This window comes from Brassica napus, chromosome C8 (genome assembly GCF_020379485.1).
Source record: "Brassica napus cultivar Da-Ae chromosome C8, Da-Ae, whole genome shotgun sequence".
Classification (NCBI taxonomy): Eukaryota; Viridiplantae; Streptophyta; class Magnoliopsida; order Brassicales; family Brassicaceae; genus Brassica; species Brassica napus.
Window position 1 is genome coordinate 28,998,780 of NC_063451.1, and position 22,239 is coordinate 29,021,018.

The window sequence follows — 22,239 nt, forward strand, 5'->3', positions numbered from 1 at the left end:
ATTCAATATATTTTTATATTAGAGGTTCACTTCACTGCTAACAAATACTATACAGACAAAACACATTATTAAAAAAACAAAGACAAAATATATTAACATATCACTATTGCTACTACATAACATAATAAAAACACCAAATAACATTCTTAACAAATAAAAGTGATCACGTAATTACATTATCCAAAAAATCATATTTTTAACAACAATAAAACAATTTAAGATTTAGTAAATTATTGTATTTTCATAGGAAATCTAAGATTTAGTAAGGTTTTTTCTCTCTCTTTCTATGCGACAACGGCGGCGATCGAATTTGCGATCTAGGGTTTTCACATGGTTTCTCGGCGGTGGGATCCTGGAATTGGAGAGGTGGTGAGAGTTGGGGCAGATACTAATCATGATCAGAAGCGTGGAGACATGATTCGGGATTGCGGAGGCAAGATCGGAATCGAATCGATATTAGGCAAGGAGATATTTGGGAGTTTAAGGATTTGTGGAATGGTGGGGATTTGGATACCATTTTCGATCATCATTATGACGAAATGGCGACTCTACCGAGGTACTTTCTCTTCATCATGTCGCAAGATGGAAGAATTTAATTGGGGATTTGGTAATCTTGGGTTAGGGAAACTGGAGACACAGAGAGAGATTGGAATTGTTATTTCATGGAATTGATTTCGCTATGTGATTGAGATTACAAGAATCAATTTAGACAGATTTGGTATTATTGAGGAATATTTCTTAAGAGTTGATACGGGTTATTGGGAGCAATATAAAAGGAGAGCTGCTTCGGCATACTTTACCATAATATTCTCTCGTTCCTTTACGTTTAATCACTCTAGAGATTTTGGGTTGTTTCTTAATTGGGTTATTATGTCGCAGAGCCAGTTGTTGGGCAACATTGGTGAGATGAGGAGTGGCGAGGGAACACGCAAAAGGCTGAAGCTCTCGGTGCCTCACTTTGATAACTCGGCGTTGATCAAAACATACGCCAAAACCTTGATTGGCCGATATATGAATCCGGAAGAGCAAGATATGGGGGCGCTGATTACGAATCTGCCTAAGATTTAGAAATTGGAAGAGAGGGTTACTGGTACGGACTTGGGACTTGGCAAGTTCCAGTTTGACTTTGAGAAGGAGGAGGACATTGAGATGGTCCTGAAGCATCAACCCTATCATTTTGATTACTGGATGCTTGCTCTTGCAAGATGGCAACCAAAGAAGTCTCAGCTTTATCCTTCGGAAATTCCTTTTTGGGTCAGAGTTTTAGGAGCACCGATGGAGTTCAGGACGGTTCCCACATTTGAGAGCATTGGGAATGCCATTGGAAGGACGGTGACTGTTGATGTGGATCACGCTCGCATTCAGGTGGTGGTAGATGGCTTTAAAGAGCTATGTCTGGAGACTACAGTTGACTTCATAGGGGGGAATTCTATGATGGAGAAGAGGCTCCAGTCTAATTACGGTACGAGAAGTTGTTTGGGCACTATAAAGTCTGCTCAAGTCTGTCACAAGGACGGAAAATGTCCTCTAGACAAGAAGTATGGCAAGCAAAGTCCAAAGAGAAAGAGGGAGGCTAGGGAGGGCAATGGCGGATGGCTAGAGGAGATGAGGCATGAGGACATGGCTAGGAGTTATAAAGGTGTAGTTATTAACGGTGCTGCGAATCAATACAACAAAGAAAGGGAAGGGTAGAGATTACTACAGAAAGGGAAAGGGCAAGATGGGCCAAGATTCTGAGTTCAAATGGAAGAAGGTAGCAGAAAAGGGTTCTATGCAATCTGCCCATCGAGGGAACTATAGAGGGGATGGTGACACTTCGAAGCAGAGACTTCCTAGCAAAGAGGATACTCGCGTTGCGGAGCACGAGGTGCGTGTTCAAGGTCCCTCTGGACAGTCAAGATTATTTCATGGCCATTTGAGTGAGGATGCTCGGGAGGAGGGGGAGATCGTGCCAGAGGGGAAGAGTCTCATGCCTCTACCTTCTCAAGAATTCCAAGCACAATTGGAGAGGACTCAGACAGTTGGGAAGAAGGTAATTTCGGATACGGTTGATGCGGAGGAAGGATTACAGATGGTTAAGGGCTTGGTGGAGGATCAATCTGCTGCTGCAAATGACCACATCATGGAGTGGGACGAGATTCGAGCAACTTTTCTCGAGCATGGAATTGACATGGATGCAGCAGATGATTTACACGATGTTTCTGAAATGGAAGTTGAGGAGGAGAGTATGGGCCAGGAGGAGGAGAAGATCAATCAAGTAGATGAGATGCAGCATGTAACAGATGGGGAAAAAGGACAGGGAGTAGGAGATGCGGCGCTGAAGCAAGGAGCTAAGAAGAAGCAGTCTAAGCTGATGGTGACCACAGCAGCAAGTACCAAGATGAGGACTGCAAATTCGTTTGTCTCACCACAAAAGCGTGCTGCAGCCAGGATAAGCTCTCGTTATGGTGAGACCAGCAAACAGCGAGAGAAAAAGGGCACGTCAAACCCGAGCTCAGATCATTCTAAGACTTAGTTAATGGATCAAGCCGTAATAGCAGTATGTTGCAGGTGAACTTTGGTTTTTAGGTGGGTGTTTTTACGTTATTTAATAAGCTCTATGAGCATCTATTTCGTATTTGGAGTCAAGGATTTTCTATCCTTAGTTGATTTATTTTTAATCTGGTTATTTGAGTTGTGTACTGTTTGGATTATGCTTTGGAATATTAGTGGTGTTTTGGCTTGCTGGTATGAGGTCTCTATACAGATAATGGATATTGAGGGCTTTAATATTAGAAGTGGCTTGTGTGTCGGGAAAATCAGGGAAACATGAGTTAAGATATATGAAATAAAGCAGGAAAACTTTGCAAGATTGGTTAAGTTGTCGGTATTTTGGCGTTATGTGTACTTTGGTTGTTATTATAGTTGAGTTGCCGGAGTTGTAATTTGTTGGAGAGCTCGTGTTTGTTTTGTGATGATATGGTATGTGTTGTGGAGATGGGAAATAGAATGGCCACGCGTGTTTTGCCTGGTGATTTGGCACGAGAGGCGAGACTATGTAACGATGTGGACGTGGTCTCAGTTCTTGGTCTCATTAAACCATGGACTGGATCAGCTGCATGTGCAGAACATTAGCCAACATGAACTACATTGTCTAGAATATGCGATGGAAGTATGAGATGATTTATGGTTTGCGGATGGTGCTTATAAAAACATTTGTACAATAAATACAAAGATCAAGCCAGCTTTAGGACTCTGGGTACACTCACTGGCTATGACAAATATTAGACGACAAAGGAACCACAAGAAGGGGCCGAGGAAATATGAGAGCAAGGAATCAACTTATCTTGGGCATGTCTGTGGGGTATATGGCTTCACAGATGAGACAAAGACGATTTTAAATATTATTATATATGAAAATACTAAGCTGGAATTGTAGAGGACTAGGGAGTCATTGGACCATAAGTTATCTTCGGAAAATATGGCATAAACATAAATCAGATTTTTTATTTTTATCCGAGACAAAACAGGATTTCGAATTCGTACAAGGGTTTCAAGATCATTTTGGATATGACAGTTTGGTTACTGTGGACCCAAATGGGAGGAGTGGTGGTTTAGCTCTTTTTTATAATAATGAATATCAAGTTAAAATTTTATATTCTAGCAATAGAATGATTGATATTGAGGCGGTGGCTAAAGGGAAAAAAGTTTTCCTTACTTTTGTTTATGAGGATCCGGTACAAAAGCTAAGAGAACAGGTGTGGGAGAGATTAACTCGATTTGGATTAGCACGTTCAGAACCTTGGTTTATTATTGTAGATTTAAACGAGATCACTGGAAATCATGAAAAGGATGGAGGCTCCCTACGTTGTACAACTTCCTTTATTCCTTTTAATAATATGATTCGGAATAGTGGCTTATTAGAATTTCCGGCTCGAGGTAATACACTGTCTTGGCAAGGGAGAAGGGGCAAAGGAAAAGGAGCAGTGACGGTCAGATTTCGCTTGGATCGGGCTTTGGCAAATGAGGAATGGCATACGCTTTTTCCATGTTCTTACATAGAGTATCTAAAGATGGTGGGTTCTGACCATCGCTCAGTGGTTGCTTTTTTTAGAGGATAACTTTACAAGAAAAGAAGGGACAATTTAGGTTTGACAAAAGATGGATTGGTCAAGAGGGTCTCATGGAGTCGATTGTAGCCGGTTGGACGGAGAGTCAGGGAGGACAATTAGGAGATTTTGTTACAAAAATTAATAATTGTCGTCATGAAATATCTTCATGGCATAAAGATAATCAACCATATGGAAAGGATAAAATCCAAGAGCTTCAACAGGCACTGGAGGAAGTTCAAATGGATAATAATAGATCACAAAAAGAGATTCTTGAGGTTTCTAGGAAATTACATGAGGCCTATAAGGATGATGAGGAATATGTGGTACTCATCTGGAGATCAGAATACTAAATTTTACCATGCTTTGACGAAGCAGCGTAGGGTTCGTAACAAAATAGTGGGACTCCATGATGAAACGGGTAACTGGATAACGGATGAGAAATAAGTTGAGAAGGTGGCTGTTGATTATTTTGAGGGCCTGTTCAGGACCACAGATTGAACGGAATTTGATAGTTTTTTGGAAGAGATGGTCCCATCTATTTCTCCCCAAATGAATCAAATATTATTGAGAATGTCAACGGAGGAAGAGGTCCAACAAGATTTATTTATGATGCATCCGGAGAAAGCGTCAGGACCGGATGGGATGATAGCTCTTTTTTCCAGCATTCCTGGTATATAATTAAGAAAGATGTGGTTGAGATTGTGAATAATTTCCTTCTTACAGGAAATATGGATCCACGTTTAAATATTACTAATATATGTATGATTCCGAAAGTCGAGAGACCCACAAGGATGATGGAATTACGGCCGATAAGTATTAGTAATGTTGGTTACAAAAGTATCTCGAAGGTTTTGTGTCAAAGATTGAAAATTTGTTTACCAAGGCTAATTTCGGAGACACAATCGGCGTTTGTGGTGGGCAGGTTAATTTTAGATAATATTCTTATAGCACAAGAAATATTTCATGGACTGAGGACTAATAACTCCTGCCAGAATAAATTTATGGCAATCAAAACGGATATGAGTATGGCATATGATAGGATCGAGTGGAACTTTATTGTGGCTCTTCTTCACAAAATGGGATTTGATCCTCCCTGGATTAACTTGATGCTGGAATGTATCTATTCGGTTCAATATAGGGTACTTCTCAATGGTCAGCAACATGGTCTTATTACCCCCCAACGGGGCTTACGGCAAGGGGATCCTCTATCTGTCTCCGTATTTATTTATTATGTGCACCGAGGCATTAATCGCGATTATCAAGAAGGCGGAGAGAGTGAAACAACTTACTGGTTTAAAGGTGGAAGAGCGTGTCCAGCAATCTCTCATTTGCTATTTGCAGATGATAGTCTTTTCTTTTGTAAGGCAAATAAGGAGGAGTGTCAAACTATTCTCAGGATTTTAAAAGAATATGAAGTTGTCTCAGGGCAACAAATTAATTTCCAAAAATCTTCAATTCAATTTGGGCATAAGATTGAAGAAGTTAGTCGTCAAGAATTGAGGGATGTTCTGAGAATTCAGAATATAGGAGGCATGGGATCCTACTTAGGCTTACCAGAAAGCCTTGGAGGATCTAAGGTACAAGTATTTGGCTTTGTACATGATCGCTTGAATAATAGGGTTAATGGATGGACCTTTAGATTTTTTACTAAAAGAGGAAAAGAGGTAATTATTAAATTGGTAGTCACGGCCCTGCCAAACCATGTTATGTCTGTTTATCGGTTACCGAAGGCTATCGTTAAAAAATTAACAAGTGCAGTAGCTCAATTTTGGTGGAGCCCAGGAGGAAGTACAAAAGGTATGCATTGGAAATCATGAGATAAATTATGCGAAACCAAAGATAATGGTAGATTAGGTTTTAAGGATCTTATTGATTTTAACACGGTCATGGTTGGAAAGCAACTATGGAGGCTGATTGAGAAGTCAAATACTCTTTTTTCAAGAGTCTTCAAAAGACGGTATTACAGGAATGTTTCACCCCTGGAACCGATTCGTTCTTATTCCCCGTCATATGGCTGGAGGAGTATTATTTCTGCTAGATCTCTGGTTTGTAAAGGACTAATTAAAATGGTGGGAACAGGTTCGTCTATCTCTGTATGGAATGATCCTTGGATCCCAGCCACTCGCCCAAGACCAGCAAACAAAAATCTTCACAATATTTATCCAGACCTCACAGTGGATTCCCTCATTAATTCGGAATCTCGTTCATGGAATTTACAGGCAATCAGGGCTCTAGTGGATCCTAAGGATGCAAAAAGTATTGAAAGTATTCCATTAAGTAGGAATCAGATTGAGGATAGAAATTGATGACATTTTACTAACAATGGGAAATATTCGGTCCAATCAGGTTATCAGGTGGAACGAGTCTATCCTGATAGGAAAAAACCACCAGATTTTTATGGCCCCACGGTGGATATACTTAAATCTTTCTGTTGGAAAGTGCGGTGTCCCCCGAAGATAAAACATATCTTATGGCAACTTCTTTCAGGATGTATATCGGTAATGAAAAATCTAAAGGCAAGAGGGATACAAGGAGATATATGTTGTGCTCGATGCGGAGATCCGGAAGAATCAATAAACCATGTATTTTTTGAATGTCCCCAGCACGTCAAGTGTGGGCATTATCCAAGATTCCGTCACCTCCCAATATCTTTCCCATCAGCTTATTATTTGCTAATATAAATCATCTTTTTTTGGAGAGTTCAGCCAAAGATGGATGACCATCAATTTGCATGGATTTTATGGTATATTTGGAAAGCCTAGAATAACAAAGTTTTTAGCAATCTGGATATTGATCCGAGGGAAACACTTAAATTAGCTGAATTAGAATCATCACTTTGGGCAGAAGCACATGTGGGAAATGACTCAACGAAAGGGTTTTCGGTACAAACCAGTCCTCCCCTAGCGACACCAGGTCGATGGTGCTTCCTAGATGGCGGCTCATGGAAAGATAAGGACTTATTTTCAGGGGAAGGCTGGTATAGTACTTTACCGGGGTTTGATGGTCTATTAGGAGCAAAGAATGTAAGGGCATGTCTTTCACCCCTTCATTCGGAGGTAGATGCATTCATTTGGGCAATGGAATGTATGAAGAATTTAAGACAGTTTAAGGTAACGTTTGCAACGGATTGTTCTCAATTGGTGAATATGGTTTCGGAATCAGAAGAATGGCCAGCATTTGAAAGCTATCTAGAAGATATCAAGCTTTTAAAAAAAAGTTTCCTCAACTCAGACATCGTTCATGTACCTCGGACGGCGAATCTTCGGACGGATAGCTTAGCATGCAGTGGTAGGAAACAACCGTCATTTGTCGTTCACATGGATGCGGAGTTACCGATCTGGTTTACAGAGTCAACATGAGTCTGTTTTGCTGTAAAAAAAAAACAGTAATAAATTACATTATATCATTCGTTCAATCGAGTTGACTCTTAAGTGATTAACTATAATAAAAGATATATAAATAGAGCCAATTCAACATTTCAACAGTAATAAAATTACATTATACCAACTATACAAATAAAATTTAATGAATAATTGTAGACAAAAAATAAATGGTTTACTTGAGACAACAATTGGAGAAAGAAGTACTCAACGGTCGAGTGGCGGTGACTTCGTCAATATTTACTACCTCTCTACCGGCGGGAACGACCGGACCATCACCGTCGTCAACGTTTGATTTGTTATCTAAAGCGATCTTCTGAATCAAAACCTCATGTATCCGTTCAATCATGCTTAGAAACGCTTCTTCGACGTTTTGGTTCTGTAAAGCCGATGTTTCTAGGAAATATAGACCCTCTAGCTCAGCTAAACTCTTACCCTCATCTTCTTCAACTTCTCTAGACTGCCCGAGATCGGATTTGTTACCGACGAGAACAACGACGGTATCGGGGCTTGAGAAGCCTCTGAGCTCCGACAACCACTTCTTTATGTTTTGGAACGTTTGTCGTCTTGTGATGTCGTAGATCAATAAAGCTCCTAAAGCTCCACGGTAGTACGAACTCGTTATTGCTCTAAATCTTGTTTACCCATACAAAAACAATGATTAAGATCATTTATAACATAGATTGTTAAGTAGCTAGTTATCTCTAGTTTTATTAAGAAAATAATTCGTCGACATATATAAAATTCTTTTCTAAAAAAAGTCCCGACATACAACTAAAGATTAGGTCCGCGTGACATCGATTGCTTATCAAGATTTTCATCTTTCTTTTTTGCGCGTGAACTCTTTATCTAGCCATTATCGCAATCCTATACTTGTTTATGATAATTATATGTATTTTCTATTGTTTTCCCATGTAATTACCATTTATGATGAACACACGACACGAATATATTTGTCTTTTACGTTGATAACAGAAACTTTGATTATATCTTGATCATCAAATCCCGTTATAGTAAGTTTTTATATCCTATAGGTTGAATTTTGGTACCTTTCTTGGCCGGCGGTGTCCCATATCTGAGCTTTGATGGTCTTACCACCCACGCAAACATTCCGGTAAGCAAAGTCTACTCCGATGGTCGGTTTAGAGTCTAACCGGAACTCATCTCTCGTGAACCTCGACAAGAGGTTTGATTTTCCGACGGCGGAGTCTCCTATTAGCACCGCCTTGAAGAGGTAGTCACACTCTTCATCGTACGATTCCTCCGCCATGCTATATAGTGATCCGGTTTGATTAAGATAAATCTAAGCAAAAGGAAGAAATATCAACGATGGATGATAAAAAAAATGAAGGAGAAAGGTTTTGTTGTATATTATAACCTCTCAAGAAAGTCTTTCCATCTAGTATATATGGCTCTATTTATTAAAATGATATACAAATATATTTGTACATACTAGTGTCATATGATTGCGACAACATATAATATAAACATTATTTTGAGGACTAAATAAGTTTTTGAAAAAGTAGTATTACACAATTTACAAGATAATTGGATATAAAAGGGGGCGTGAAAGAGACTGTACATAATACAATCCAAGAAGTGTGTTATATAGTTTTGTCAACTACGTTTATTACTTGCGTATTAAAATTCGTTTGCCTTTTATTTACCTTAACTTGGTGGTATGTTAGTATCTTGCACCAAGTTGTGGAGTTTTGGGTTGTGAAAAGACATAGAGCTCAATCATGCATGTTTCTTAGTACGTTTGGGTTTTGACATATTACCAAATTCACTGAGAGTTAGGTTGTCAAAACTAGTAAATTCACTGAGAGTTAGGTTTGACTTGTGCAACAACTGAATAAGTAAAAAACAAAAGATGGCTATTTGGGCCTTAAACGGTCTTTAAGAGGCCGATGTTTTCAAAAACATCATCTTTAGAAGAGATGAGTTGGACTATTACATTTTCAAAAGTACAAGCATAGTAACTACTCCCAAGTACATCCAGTTGTAGAGAGAATCCAGATATACAAATCGAACGAATCTAAAACATAAACTAGGTTGAACTTCCGTTTGCTGCAGCTGCAGGAGCAGCGGATCCGTTGTTGCTGTTGGTGAGTGAGGATGACGTCATCATCTTCTGAAACTCTTCGAAATTAACATTCCCATCGCCGTCTGCATCCACAGGTCCGATCATCCGAGCGCACTCTTCCACGGAGCACGACATCCCGAGGCGGTTAAGGACCTGGCGGAGCTCAGAGGCGGAGATGAGTCCGTTTTTGTCCTGGTCGTAGAGGTCGAATGCGTCGCGGATCTCGGACACGGTGGAAGACGAGCGGCAGAGAGCAGAGAACTCGTCCACGTTGATGAAGCCGTCGCGATCGGTGTCGACATCTTCCAGCGCGCGGTTGAGTTCACTCTCCGTGTATGAAGTCCCCATGGCCTTGAAAACGCCTCCGAGCTCACCCACAGAGATCTTACCGTCGCCGTTGGAATCAAACTGGTCGAAAACTTTCTTTAGCTCTTCCGGATTGGCTATGTCCACGGAGGCAGGCGTGGCTTTAGCGGTTTCATGATTAGTACTTGCCATCTTTTATCGGTAGAGAGAGAGAGAGAAGAGGTTTTGGAGCAAGTTGGTTGGTTGGTGGCTTTGTGAATTTAGCTGCGAGGTTTACCTTTTTATAGGTGCCACTTCTTCTACGGACGCATGTATACACTAGCCACGTAGTATTTTTGGTAGCAATCAGTGACGAATTTGAAATCGATTATTCATGTATTTAATACTAGTAGAATTTGTTTTCGGATTTTATTACACATGCTCGTGATGATCTGGATTAACACATTTACAAATTGTAGGATATGTTCTTATAAAACACCTTTTGCGATTTATAAAGAGATCCCATTTAGTAAATGCCTCAGTTGAGTTATTAATTGGAAGAGAAAAGAGTACAAACTACTATAGAGTATTTCTTCATTTGGTAATATTTTGCTGATAAAGAAGTAAAGATTTCCCACCAAAATATTTTTAAATCACTTTGCCAAAAAATATTTTCAAATAACCCTATGGTAATTTATTTCGTATCATTTATAAAAAAGCATACCATTTAAAAGTAATGAAAAATTATTCTCTTTATTCATTTTTTGTAGAGAATTATAAAAAAAAATCACTATAGATGAAAAATAATTACTATTTATTTCTATTATTTTTATTCATTCTTTTCTGTTAGGTTTTATAATGGTTAATATATACTAGTTTTTTTTTGTCGACTAATATATACTAGTTTAATTCCAGTTTTTGTGATGTATACTAATTCTACATTTATAGTCGTTATTACATTCATCATTCCACGTGTTGCGAAGTTTAAAGAGCATCAGACCACGTGCCTTGCTGAGATTCATTTGTCTAAATGGATATTCTCCCCCAAAAGGCAAAACCACAGCAATTAGGTTGTTATTATCACTGGGTTTCATAATTCATTAGTAGTACTATTATTTAGTAGTTAGTAAATTATTCTTGAATAGACAAGTATTTCCTAATTCATTAGCTAATTCAGTTGGAAACTATTATTTATATTAAATACATCGTATTAAATTTAATTCCAAGTAGCAGTAGTGTTAAGCTCTTAATCATATGCTAAATACGTTCCTGGGAAATGTGTCTCGATCCAACGCGGTGAACGCGCCAGGTGCACACTCCTTTACGCGGCACACTAATACCAGTGGGGTCGTTTTTGAACTATCCAGAGTTCTGTAAATTACAAGCTAATCTAAAACTTTACTTGTATTACACATTCAACCCTTTGCAAATATCAATTCCCTTATACTAATCAAACCACCACACGGTTAGATTTCTATTTCAGCCTGGTTAGTTGGCTGGTTGCTAATGACTTGGCACGTGAGAAAAATGTAAGAGAGATGCACGTAATTTAGGGTTTGAGAATATAGTGTGCAGTCTTAGATTAATTCACTTCATAACATTAATTTCCACATAACTAGAGATAGTTTATCTTTTTGTGTTCTTTCATGCTTAATTAGTAAACAGAGGGTTGGTTCATAATCAATAGTAAGCCTCGGTATATTTCGTTTGTAATGGAACTATAACCTTCTTAAAAAGATTTTGAATTGTTAATTAAAGGTCCCAATAAAAATTAGTTCCATTGTTTTCTGGACTATGGCCTAGTATTACACTGAGCGGGCCCTTGATTTTGAATGCCTACTTTATCCCAAGAATTTTGGGTAAGACCATGATCAACGCTAGGGGAGCGTGGGTTCTTAGGTTTTTTTTTTTTGTCTGATTTAAAATAAAAAAAATTTAAAAATGGACCAATCGCAGGTCGCCACGTGTCAGTGGAGTCCGCAAACAATAAAAAACTCCACCAAACTCGCTTCTTGCAAAAGAAGAAGGGATGGGTTTTAGTTTTTTGTGGGGCCCACAGCCTTTAAAACTCCTTAAAAGTCAGGGTTAAAGGTGCTCTAAGAGATCTACATCTCACTAAGTGGGCTGATCACGAACTGTCATTTCATCATCACCTTTTCAGCTCTTCGTTTTCGTTCTAAAGTGATACTGATAAACGACTTGATAAACTCATAACATATGAGATATCAAACTAGGTTCCACCCTTCCACGTTAGAGAATTAGACAAGGAGTGTCTAATATATAAAAATATGCTTAACTCCAAATAGTACGAAACCTTTTGGAAAAAAAAAAAAGTAAATTCATGCGGACCAGCCAATTAGGCCCAAAGTGGACAATATTGTACTCATCAAACAATATAGAGTTGAACATGTCTTTATATATTAGACACTCCTTGTCTAAACTTCCGATGTGGGACTTAGATTGACATCTCTCATTCTCCCCATCAAGTCAACGACCATACACCTTGTGTTCTTTCCTCTAGTGAATCATCTTGGTGCCTTATGTTTACATGTGGTGTCAGAGCTAATGGTTATAAACATCTAGCTAATCCGGAAAGTATAATAGATTTATGATTTATAGAATTAAAGTAGATCTATACTTGAGTAATAAAAGATTAGATCTAAAATAATGTATAAGTTTGAGTATAAAACCGATGAGATTTTTCGGAAATCTTGAATCATATATTATATGTCTGTATTCTATTTCGATCTCTGAAATGAGAATTAATCAATGCATAAAAATTTTCTATACATAAGTCATATAGAAATTAAATTAAGTAATTTATGCATAATTTTATAAAACAATATTTTCATATAAAGAGCAAAATTAGGATAAAGATATCACCACAGTGACTTTATTCTAAAATGATTTGCGAAATGAAAATTATTGTTCGAATAAGTATTTGATATTTTGAGTAGTAAATAGTTACCCACATGTAGACTATATACACAAAATATGATCAAATAACTTATAGAGTGTTTGTATTGTGGGGACAAAAGTATATCCACCGATAACTTAGTCCGAGTAATTCGATACATCTCTCATAAATGTTTTCGAATACTATGATTATTGATGACTTACTTAATTAGGTCTTAGGGTTTAGATGTGTTTTCATTATCACATAAATTTATGCATTGATTAATTCTCATTTCATAGATCGAAATAGAATACATACATATAATATATGATTCAAGATTTCAGAAAACTCTCATCGGTTTTAAACCGAAACTTAAACATTATTTAGATCTAAAATTCATTACTTAAGTATAGATCTACTTTAATTCTATAAATCATAAATCTATTACACTTTCCGGATTAGCTAGATGTTTATAACCATTAGCTCTGATACCACAAGTTTAAATTAGGCTTTTATAAAGTTAATTATGATTGCAAAATTATCTTTGAGTTTGAGACCGTAAGTGTTCAACTCTTTATGTGATAATGAAATAGGCAATCATATTTGTAAGTAAGACATGATATCTAAAGGATCCAAGTATTTGGACATTAAGATTGATATATGTAACTAAAGTAAGATTTCAAAAGAGAAAAGTTTGTCATTATGCATATATGCACTAAATTTATGGTCATAGACATGTTTACGAAAGCTTTATATCCAAAGATATTAAAGAAAATCTAGAAATTATGGGTCTAATGAATAGCTATCAAAGTTGTCTGATTATGTTTAGCATATATTTGACAATATATGAGCTCTTAATGACTTTTGAATCTTTCATATTCTGGTTCCAAAGTGTGTACACATTATCGTTGTTGGATTAATGATTACAGAATAAGTCTTTAAACAAGACATAAAAGGGACCCTAATGATAACTCTTACTTATGGTCTAACTTTGATAGTAATTAGTGTAGTAGTGCATGGAAGGAATCGTGTTGCAAAATAATATGTGCCCGCCATGACTCTCATTGATTATTAGATTAGCTAAGACAATTATGATGACCAAAAAAAAAGAAAGATTTAACAAATAATGCCGGTCTTATGATTCTCGATACTTAAGTTAATAAGTTATACCAACGACCAAGTGGGAGAATGTTCTAAATATTCTCATTAGGAAGAGAATTTTTATGTACCATTATGTGGTCTTTAGGTAAACTTAATTATATTGAGATTGTTAAATCCTAATGATACTTGGTAACCAATAAAATGGTAACTAAAGGAGTTTAGTTTCTAATGTTGATGATTAAGTAATGGACAAGTAATTGATTCTAGAAGGTTTCTCACTTGGTGACTCATGAAACATGTGTCATTGTAGGAAAGCATATGAAGTAAGTTCAATGCATCAAAGGAGAACAAGCTCATTGTATAAATGAATGATTCTAGAACACTAAACACTTGTCATTACTCAACCATGATGGATGGTTGAGATTAAAGAAGAAACTTGCCAAGAAAGTCATCAAGACTTGGCGAGAAAGTTTTTGGTCCCTCTACCCACCTATATATAGTGCTCTTTGGACCATCACAAAGACACATCAAGAAAATCTAAAGAGAAACACATAAAGAAAGGTTGTAGGCAAGGGGAAAGAAGATCCAACTCCAACTAAAAGATCAAGAGATCATCTTGGGGAGAGAAGGGTTAACTCCAACTTAAAGTTCATGAAATGATCTTCCATGATCATAACCGTTCAAGAAGATTTCCGCAGTCATGAATCGAGGTATTCCGAAAAACCTTCGTTTTATTCTATTATGTGATTAGTCTAGATGTTAAAGATCTTAGGGTTCATGTAAAATCATGTTTTACATGTGGTATCAGAGCTAATGGTTATAAACATCTAGCTAATCCGGAAAGTGTAATAGATTTATGATTTATAGAATTAAAGTAGATCTATACATAAGTAATGAATTTTAGATCTAAATAATGTTTAAGTTTCGGTTTAAAAACGATGAGAGTTTTCGGAAATCTTGAATCATATATTATATGTATGTATTCTATTTCGATCTCTGAAATGAGAATTAATCAATGCATAAATTTTTCTATACATAAATCGTATAGAAATTAAATTAAGTAATTTATGCATAATTTTTTTTTATAAAACAATATTTTCATATAAAGAGCAAAATTAGGATAAAGAATCACCACATTGACTTTATTCTAAAATGATTTGCGAAATGAAAATTATTGTTCAAATAAGTATTTGATATTTTGAGTAATAAGTAGTTACCCACAAGTAGACTATATACACAAAATATGATCAAATAACTTATAGAGTGTTTGTATTGTGAGGATTAAGTATATCCACAGATAACTTAATCTGAGTAATTCGATACATCACTCATAAATGTTTTCGAATACTATGATTATTGATGAAAATATGGTTGCTACCCACAGGAGCACCATAATTTCTTTGCATTGTATTCAATAAATATATGTGTTGATTATGTTTAGAAGCATTACAATTTTAGCAATATGTATCTCATCGAATGAGATATCTTATTATGGAAAGGCTTATAGTTGTAATTGCTTTAACATCCAATAAAGAGGCCGAGTGTGTGGCAAGTTTATGAGACTTTTATAAAGTTAATTATGATTGCAAAATTATCTTTGAGTTTGAGACTGTAAGTGTTCAACTCTTTATGTGATAATGAAATAGGCAATTATATTTGTAAGTAAGACATGATATCTAAAGTATCCAAGTATATGGACATTAAGATTGATATATGTAATTAAAGTAAGATTTCAAAAGAGAAAAGTTTGTCATTATGCATATATGCACTAAATTTATGGTCATATACATGTTTACAGAAGCTTTATATCCACATATTCTTACTTACAAATATGATTGTCTATTTCATTATCACATAAAGAGTTTGGACATGGATTTAATAAAAATCCCAACGTAACATAATTGGAGTCTATACATGATAAGTCTAGCTTTCCCCCGCTAGTCCAAATTCAAAAACAAAATACATACATCTGATGTTCAGAGGTACATTTTTAACCGGTTCAGAGGCACATACATTGGACTCTAAATTTGGTTAAATGTAACGTAATAGACCACATCTGTCAAAGAGGTAGCCGAACAAGACATCCATTACAAGAAACCATATATATATTCATAATTTCATATCATGTAATGTATGTTATTGTGATGTAATAACAATCGTTGTCTATTTCTCCACTGAAGGTTACGGATCATTAATTCGACTTTCTTTTATTAACAATCACTTAAACTCTTGGAAACTCTGTCACGTTATTTGGATTAACTAATTAATGTCACTAATCTAGGGCTTAGTCTTCTCTCCTATACGCAAGGATCGGATAAGAACAGATTCAGTAACTGTTTCTCGAAAAAATAGGCAGTTAAGTCGATTAGTTTTTTAAAAAAATGTATAACCAACGTGTGTGTATATATGAACGTGGAGATGCATTACTAATCCACACAACACACAATCCAAGTTAAAGAAACCGTTAAAAAGAAAAAAAAACTACGCTGTTTCTTGAAAATGGAGATTGTTAGGTTCGCGGTCATTTTTGTACTTTGCTCCATCTCGTCTTCCAACGCCGCAACTACACCGCCGAGCGGCGGTGCAGGAGATGCTCACTCAATGCCATGTATACAAAAACTGATGCCGTGTCAGCCGTATCTTCACTCGGCGACTCCCCCGCCTCCAGCGTCGTGTTGTATGCCGTTGAAGGAGATCGTCGAGACCGACGTGAACTGTCTTTGCTCCGTCTTCAACAACGTTGATATGCTTAAATCGCTTAACCTTACTAAAGAAAACGCTCTTGTTCTCCCCAAAGCTTGTGGCGCCAACGCTGATGTGTCACAATGCAAAGCCAGCACCGGTGAGTAACTTATTACGACGCCGTTTTATATGTTTGTTGTTTTCAGCCTAATGCACACATTGTTTTTCTTAAGATTGATTTTGTGTTTACGAAGGTACTACGACGCCTTCGACGTCACCGGGAACTACTAAAACTCCTCCGGCATCTCCCGCTGGTATGAATACATGATAACCTTCAAAATGTTCAGAATTTCGAATTTTAAATTTAATTGTCATGGTTTTGCTATTTTATTTTCTTTTCTTTTTTTTTTTAATATTCTATTCGGAAAAGAAGTTACAAGTTTAGCTATTATTTTTTCGAAAATGAAAAATATCTTAGATATCACATAAAATTATGACAAAATATATAGGTATAAAAATCTTCAAAATTTCACTAATTTATGGGGAGATTGACTATATTACTTCAAATATCATAACTCCTCTTCTTAAACTATAATCAAAGACTCTAATATAAAATAAAAATAAAAATAAAACGTTTTTAAACTTTTGATTAATGTTAGAGATTAATGTTATTTTGGGTGCAATTGGAATGCATTTTTTTTTTGAATAGAAACTTATTGAATACTTAATTCTTTCTCATTCCACAAACTTCCAGAAAAAAAAAAGAGTTAGGCTGCAACTGACTATTTTTGGAATGAGATGCTTTGGAATGATCAGTTCCATTAATTCCATAATTTTTTTTTACCATTTAACATGAATGGAATGGAATGGAATGTTAACATTCCATGAATTCCAAAAAAGTTTAACCAAAATACAAAGCAAAACATTCCAAAACAATTTTAATAAGGAATAAATGGAATGAATTCATTCCTTTTTTCTACTGCATTCCATTCATCTTATTTCATTCCTCTCTATTCCATGTATTCATTTTTTGATCTACCTTACAGCCTTAGTATTCCATCTCATTCCATATTATTCATTTTCATTCCAAAAAAAATATCAACATTCTCTTGAAAAATCTTTCCAGGTCAAAATAGTTTTGGAACAAATATAATACTAATTTTATTCCATTGGATTCCACTAGTTATCATTTCATTAACTCCTTTTATAGTTACAAAGATTTTTTTTTTCTTTTGACATCGCGAGGGTGCGTACAGAGAATTTTTATTTGTGTGTTATTTTTTGAAAAACTCTGTCTTTATATATCATCCTATGATGTTCCTAAAAAATACATTTTCCCTTTTATTATTTTGAAAAACTAACAGTTGTGGAATATTTATTTTCTTTTTAAAATACATGAACAGAAAGCGGATCTACCGGAGGTCCAGCCTCTTCAACGGCCAAACCATCAGACTCGGCTCCCGCCATCAACTTTTCTGGAATTAGCTTCGCCTCCGCTTTCGTGGCATTGACAACAATCTTATTCTGATATCCTACTAATTAGTCACGTCTTTATTCAGCTTAGTTGGTTTAAAATGTTGGAAACTACTATTATCAGACAATATTCGGTAACTGATGAATATTATTATGTACTATGAAAATTCTAATAATAGTAATAATTTCCAACAGCTCTTTACCAACATGTTTATCTCTAATTAAATGCCTAAACTTAAGATCGTCTCATCATGGTTTTTGTTTTAAAATTTGTCTCCTAAATTGGAACGAATTAGGGGCCGGCCCGGAAACGAGCTAGATTGATACAATTCATCTAAGTAATGTCTACATATACACAATACAATTCACAAACATGTACATCACTACAACTCAATATGATTTATAAAACTGACAACGTTACTAGTTCAAGCTATTAATTTTACAAACACTGCTTTATAATATACATATGTCAAGTATAAAATGTGTTTGAAATAGATATGAACCTCGTTAGATTTTAGTAGCAAACGTATTTGGAAGCCACTTTTTTAGCTAGTGTCAAGATATAATGTTAATAAATTATCCCCTCTTTCAAATATGCTGACGATAGCTAGCTACTTGAGATCCTCTTTTCACTTTAGTTATAACTAATGTGTCATCCAAGTGTTTGTGACTGTTTGTTTTCAGATTATTGATTTAACAAATCTTGAGTGACAGTTCATCAAATGGATTTGGTTTAAATTATTGCAAGATTGAAGTAAACATAATATAAAAAGAGCAAGAAACAACGAAACAAATAGAATCCAAAGTCCAGAGCACTTTACAAATAAAATCACATAATGTGAACCAGTGTGTGATGTCCGACAACGACAAATACATATACGCAAGTAAACAGACAGCCACATCCACATCATATGAAGGCATAAGTTAAGAGTGTTCAGCGACAATTTTTTATACAGTTTACATCTTATTAAGCCGAATACCATTGCTTATAAATTCTGAATCAATTAGAAAGTATTCAGACATATCAATCTATTTATAAGCATGTAGGTTTTAATTGGTAAATTAAAGTAAAACATAAGTAGTCACATTAATTTATTTTGTACTTCTGAATATTATCGATCTACCGGATATATAACCACATACAGTATATTATGTATGGCATTGCTATGTAACTTTTAACATTACAAAACGTTGATTAATGATCCTATAAATTTGTGGCAACTAACAAAGATACATTTCTACATGTACGATGTATCCAGACAGCGAATGAGCTGTATAGTCTATGATGTAATACTTTGTTTCATGGTACCAACTTATGTAATCTTTGTTTTTGGCTTTTGGAATTTCTAAAACCCGATGAACGAAATTTAATATTATATAAGTAAAAAAGTGGGGGAGGGGGGAGGGAACGGAGGGAGAAGCCATGTCCAATGATGAGTTAGGTAGCGTCGTGACTCGAGCTCAGCCCAGTCGCCCAACGCTCCACAATCAACCCATCCTTCATCCATGTGCTTTTTCTTATCTCAATTGATCTATATACTATTCATCAACTAATTATTTGTTTTAATATTACTTTTCATATCATACCATCAGTTCGTGTAAAACTAAAAAATAAATAAACTGGCGATCTCGATTAAGTTACGAGTAGAAAAAAAGTTATGCTTCCCAGTACTTGCTAAATTATTATTTTAAAAAAATATATATATTTTTTCACCATTGAAAAACTGTCTATGGCTAGTTTGCTAGAAAAGATAATTTATTAGCGGTCCAAAACCGTACGAAAATAATGTCTATTTTTCTCTGCTTTGTCTTACTACCTCATGCTAGCTGTTTTCTGAATACAAATATTTAGTTCTAAATGACCTTTCTCACAACAAAAAGACACAAATATATCTAAATTATATTTTAGTGTTCGGTAGAATGAAAAATAAAAAAACAAAGCCGTGTTTATAAGGGCTGAATTTGATTAATTATCGAGATTGACTTGATTATATGACAATTAATATTGGTGATACTTAAAACCTTACTTTTTGTAGTTTGATAACTTAAATTATCTATCAGATAGATAAGAGTCCCTAATAAAGTTAAAAAACGACAACTATGAACTGGAGAGAAAGAAGATACACACAGTTGTACACAACCAGCAAACAAAAAATAATTTATACTTAATCACCACTTAGTCCATAAACTAATACAACTATATGTATACACATAATTATAAAAGCCAGCCAATTTCTACGAAACTTCTCTCTATGTCTATGTGAACTTTCTCTTTCTCTTCTTGTTGATTCTACTTTGTTTACATAATGGGAAACACATCTTCATGCTCACCATCAAACTCATCATCAGGAGTAGTCAAAATCTTAGCTCCTTTCACCGGAACGCTCGAAGTCTTCTCAAAACCCATAAAGACTTCCCAAATCGTCTCTCAAAACTCAGGTCTATTTATAACCGACTCAACTTTGCTCCAAATAGGCCACCGAGTCACCGCCGTATCTCCCGACGAGTTCTTGCGGCCGAGACGACATCTATACCTCCTCCTTCCCACAGACATGTTATACTCTGTCTTAACACACGAAGAACTAGCTCTCATCTCTGAGAAAGCAGCAGAGATACTCAATGAAAACCGGCATAACCATTTGAAGAAAATATTCCGAAGAAGAAACTCATCGTCTGTTAAGGATGATAATCATCATCATGATCATGGTGGTGTGGAAATAAGAGAAACCCTAGAAGAGAAGGTACTATACGAATCCAAATATGGATCTTGGAGGCCTGGATTGGAGACGATCGTGGAGAGCTAGATGAATTGTTCAATAATTTTTATATATTATATTATCAATCGGTCATAGGCGAGTATTCTTTGTTCTTTAAATTTATTTTTCCTGATAATTTTTGTCCGAGTTTTAAAGAAAATTGAGAGTTAATTATATATGGTTCTGTTCACGATATTGGATTTTAGCTAGCATGACCCTGTCCCATGATGCAGCATCTCTAGCTTAAGAACAAGTACTGTAGTATTTTCATTACACAATGAACATCTACTTTAGATTACCTCATATGCAAGTAACTGATTTTGATTGGATATTAGTATTGTTTTAGCCTTCTAGGCTTTAGCTTTAGGTGTTAATCCGACAGCTATAATGGTCAACGAAGGCGTACATATTTCATATTTGTAGCTGTTTCTAGTAAATTAAATTGTAGGTACAGCTATTTTAGTATTCGGTACGTATATATTTTATACTATATGGAAGTTTAATTTACTATATATATTCAATTTTGGAACGTATATATTAATCTTATATATTAAAACATAAATCACAACCTTGATTCATGTGTGATTTTCTTAAAAATGGATCCTCACTAGAAATCAATTATCATTCATTTATTATTAATAATATAGATTAATAATATATCATTCATAATATAACATCGACTCCTAAAAATCTGAATTGGTTAACAAACTCACTTTGATTCATGTGTGATATTTTTATTTGGATCATCATTTAAATTTTTTTATTAAATGTATTCCCTTAATACTAATATATAATCTTTTAAGTACTTAAATCATAATATAATTTGATATCTTTTAATTTAAAATATAAATATAAATATATTTAATTTTTTTAACAAATGTGTTGAAAAACATTATAACAATATCTTAATCATCAGAAATTGTATATAAATATTTTCACTAATTTTGTAATTAGTAATGAAATTAATGTTATTATACATTAATATATATATACTCAGTTATCTTTTATAAAATGAAAAAAATTATATCAAATTTTACTATTTTATAGTTATATCTATCATTTTAAAATAAAACATTGTATTTAACTAAATATGATAAAATTATTTTAAAGTGATAAATTAATATATTTTATCTTCACAAACATTAAAAATTTATGCTAGAAATATAATATGTTGGTAGAACGGATTAACATTAGTAAATTAGATAATTCATGTATAAAATTAACTTATCTTAAACTTATATATATATATATATAGCTATTATCTTAAATGAATAAACATAAAAAAATATTGATAAATGAAATCTAGCGCTTTGAATTACGGATCATGATCATAATAATTAAAGAAAAAATAATTTTAAAATATATATAATAGAAAATACCAAATATATGTGATGATTTGAAATAATCAATTAACTTATAGCATGAAAACTATCTAATTGTTATATTTAAAATAATTATATATACACATTTAAATATATAAATAACTTAA

At 34.8% G+C, this 22,239-nt stretch overlaps 5 protein-coding genes across 8 annotated transcripts; 3 read left to right on the forward strand and 2 right to left on the reverse strand.

The window, feature by feature from the left end:
* The first annotated feature begins 237 nt into the window (after positions 1–237).
* On the forward strand, positions 238–2,723 carry LOC106430845. Its single transcript, XM_013871640.3, has 2 exons — positions 238–556; positions 880–2,723. Exon 2 carries the CDS (start codon positions 1,721–1,723, stop codon positions 2,513–2,515), a length of 795 nt encoding a protein of 264 aa, XP_013727094.1. The 5' UTR covers positions 238–556; positions 880–1,720; the 3' UTR covers positions 2,516–2,723.
* A 2,800-nt stretch (positions 2,724–5,523) lies between these two features.
* LOC106430835 (ras-related protein RABA6b) lies at positions 5,524–9,046 on the reverse strand. 4 transcript variants are annotated; one of them, XM_013871633.3, is made up of 4 exons: positions 8,850–9,046; positions 8,521–8,774; positions 7,651–8,106; positions 5,524–7,460 (listed from the first exon to the last, which is right to left on the reverse strand). In XM_013871633.3, exons 2-4 carry the CDS (start codon positions 8,739–8,741, stop codon positions 7,442–7,444), a joined length of 696 nt encoding a protein of 231 aa, XP_013727087.2. In that variant the 5' UTR covers positions 8,742–8,774; positions 8,850–9,046; the 3' UTR covers positions 5,524–7,441. The 4 variants fall into 4 exon arrangements, with proteins under 4 accessions (XP_013727087.2, XP_048622402.1, XP_048622404.1 ...); XM_048766445.1 differs by having other exon boundaries at positions 5,525–7,460; positions 8,521–8,860; XM_048766447.1 differs by lacking the exon at positions 5,524–7,460 and having other exon boundaries at positions 7,527–8,106; positions 8,850–9,045.
* Positions 9,047–9,351: 305 nt separating this feature from the next.
* LOC106430825 (probable calcium-binding protein CML27) lies at positions 9,352–10,207 on the reverse strand. The gene has a single exon (XM_013871622.3). The coding sequence runs from the start codon at positions 10,053–10,055 to the stop codon at positions 9,522–9,524; it is 534 nt and encodes a 177-aa protein (XP_013727076.2). The 5' UTR covers positions 10,056–10,207; the 3' UTR covers positions 9,352–9,521.
* Positions 10,208–16,266: 6,059 nt separating this feature from the next.
* Positions 16,267–18,194, forward strand: LOC106383763 (non-specific lipid transfer protein GPI-anchored 3-like). Its single transcript, XM_048766448.1, has 3 exons — positions 16,267–16,681; positions 16,776–16,835; positions 17,925–18,194. The coding sequence occupies exons 1-3, from the start codon at positions 16,339–16,341 to the stop codon at positions 18,047–18,049; spliced, it is 528 nt and encodes a 175-aa protein (XP_048622405.1). The 5' UTR covers positions 16,267–16,338; the 3' UTR covers positions 18,050–18,194.
* A 1,904-nt stretch (positions 18,195–20,098) lies between these two features.
* On the forward strand, positions 20,099–21,197 carry LOC106385313. The gene has a single exon (XM_013825241.3). The coding sequence runs from the start codon at positions 20,301–20,303 to the stop codon at positions 20,796–20,798; it is 498 nt and encodes a 165-aa protein (XP_013680695.2). The 5' UTR covers positions 20,099–20,300; the 3' UTR covers positions 20,799–21,197.
* The last annotated feature ends 1,042 nt before the right edge of the window (positions 21,198–22,239 follow it).

Bases quoted from the DNA above. Each gene is read 5' to 3' on its own strand.
- LOC106430845 (XM_013871640.3), top strand. From the start codon at position 1,721: ATGGGCCAAGATTCTGAGTTCAAATGGAAGAAGGTAGCAGAAAAGGGT.
- LOC106430835 (XM_013871633.3), bottom strand. From the start codon at position 8,741: ATGGCGGAGGAATCGTACGATGAAGAGTGTGACTACCTCTTCAAGGCG. The intron at 8,107-8,520 runs GTACCAAAATTC...TGGGTAAACAAG, and splicing joins GACACCGCCGGCCAAGAAAG to ATTTAGAGCAATAACGAGTT.
- LOC106430825 (XM_013871622.3), bottom strand. From the start codon at position 10,055: ATGGCAAGTACTAATCATGAAACCGCTAAAGCCACGCCTGCCTCCGTG.
- LOC106383763 (XM_048766448.1), top strand. From the start codon at position 16,339: ATGGAGATTGTTAGGTTCGCGGTCATTTTTGTACTTTGCTCCATCTCG. The intron at 16,682-16,775 runs GTGAGTAACTTA...GTGTTTACGAAG, and splicing joins ACAATGCAAAGCCAGCACCG to GTACTACGACGCCTTCGACG. The intron at 16,836-17,924 runs GTATGAATACAT...ATACATGAACAG, and splicing joins TCCTCCGGCATCTCCCGCTG to AAAGCGGATCTACCGGAGGT.
- LOC106385313 (XM_013825241.3), top strand. From the start codon at position 20,301: ATGGGAAACACATCTTCATGCTCACCATCAAACTCATCATCAGGAGTA.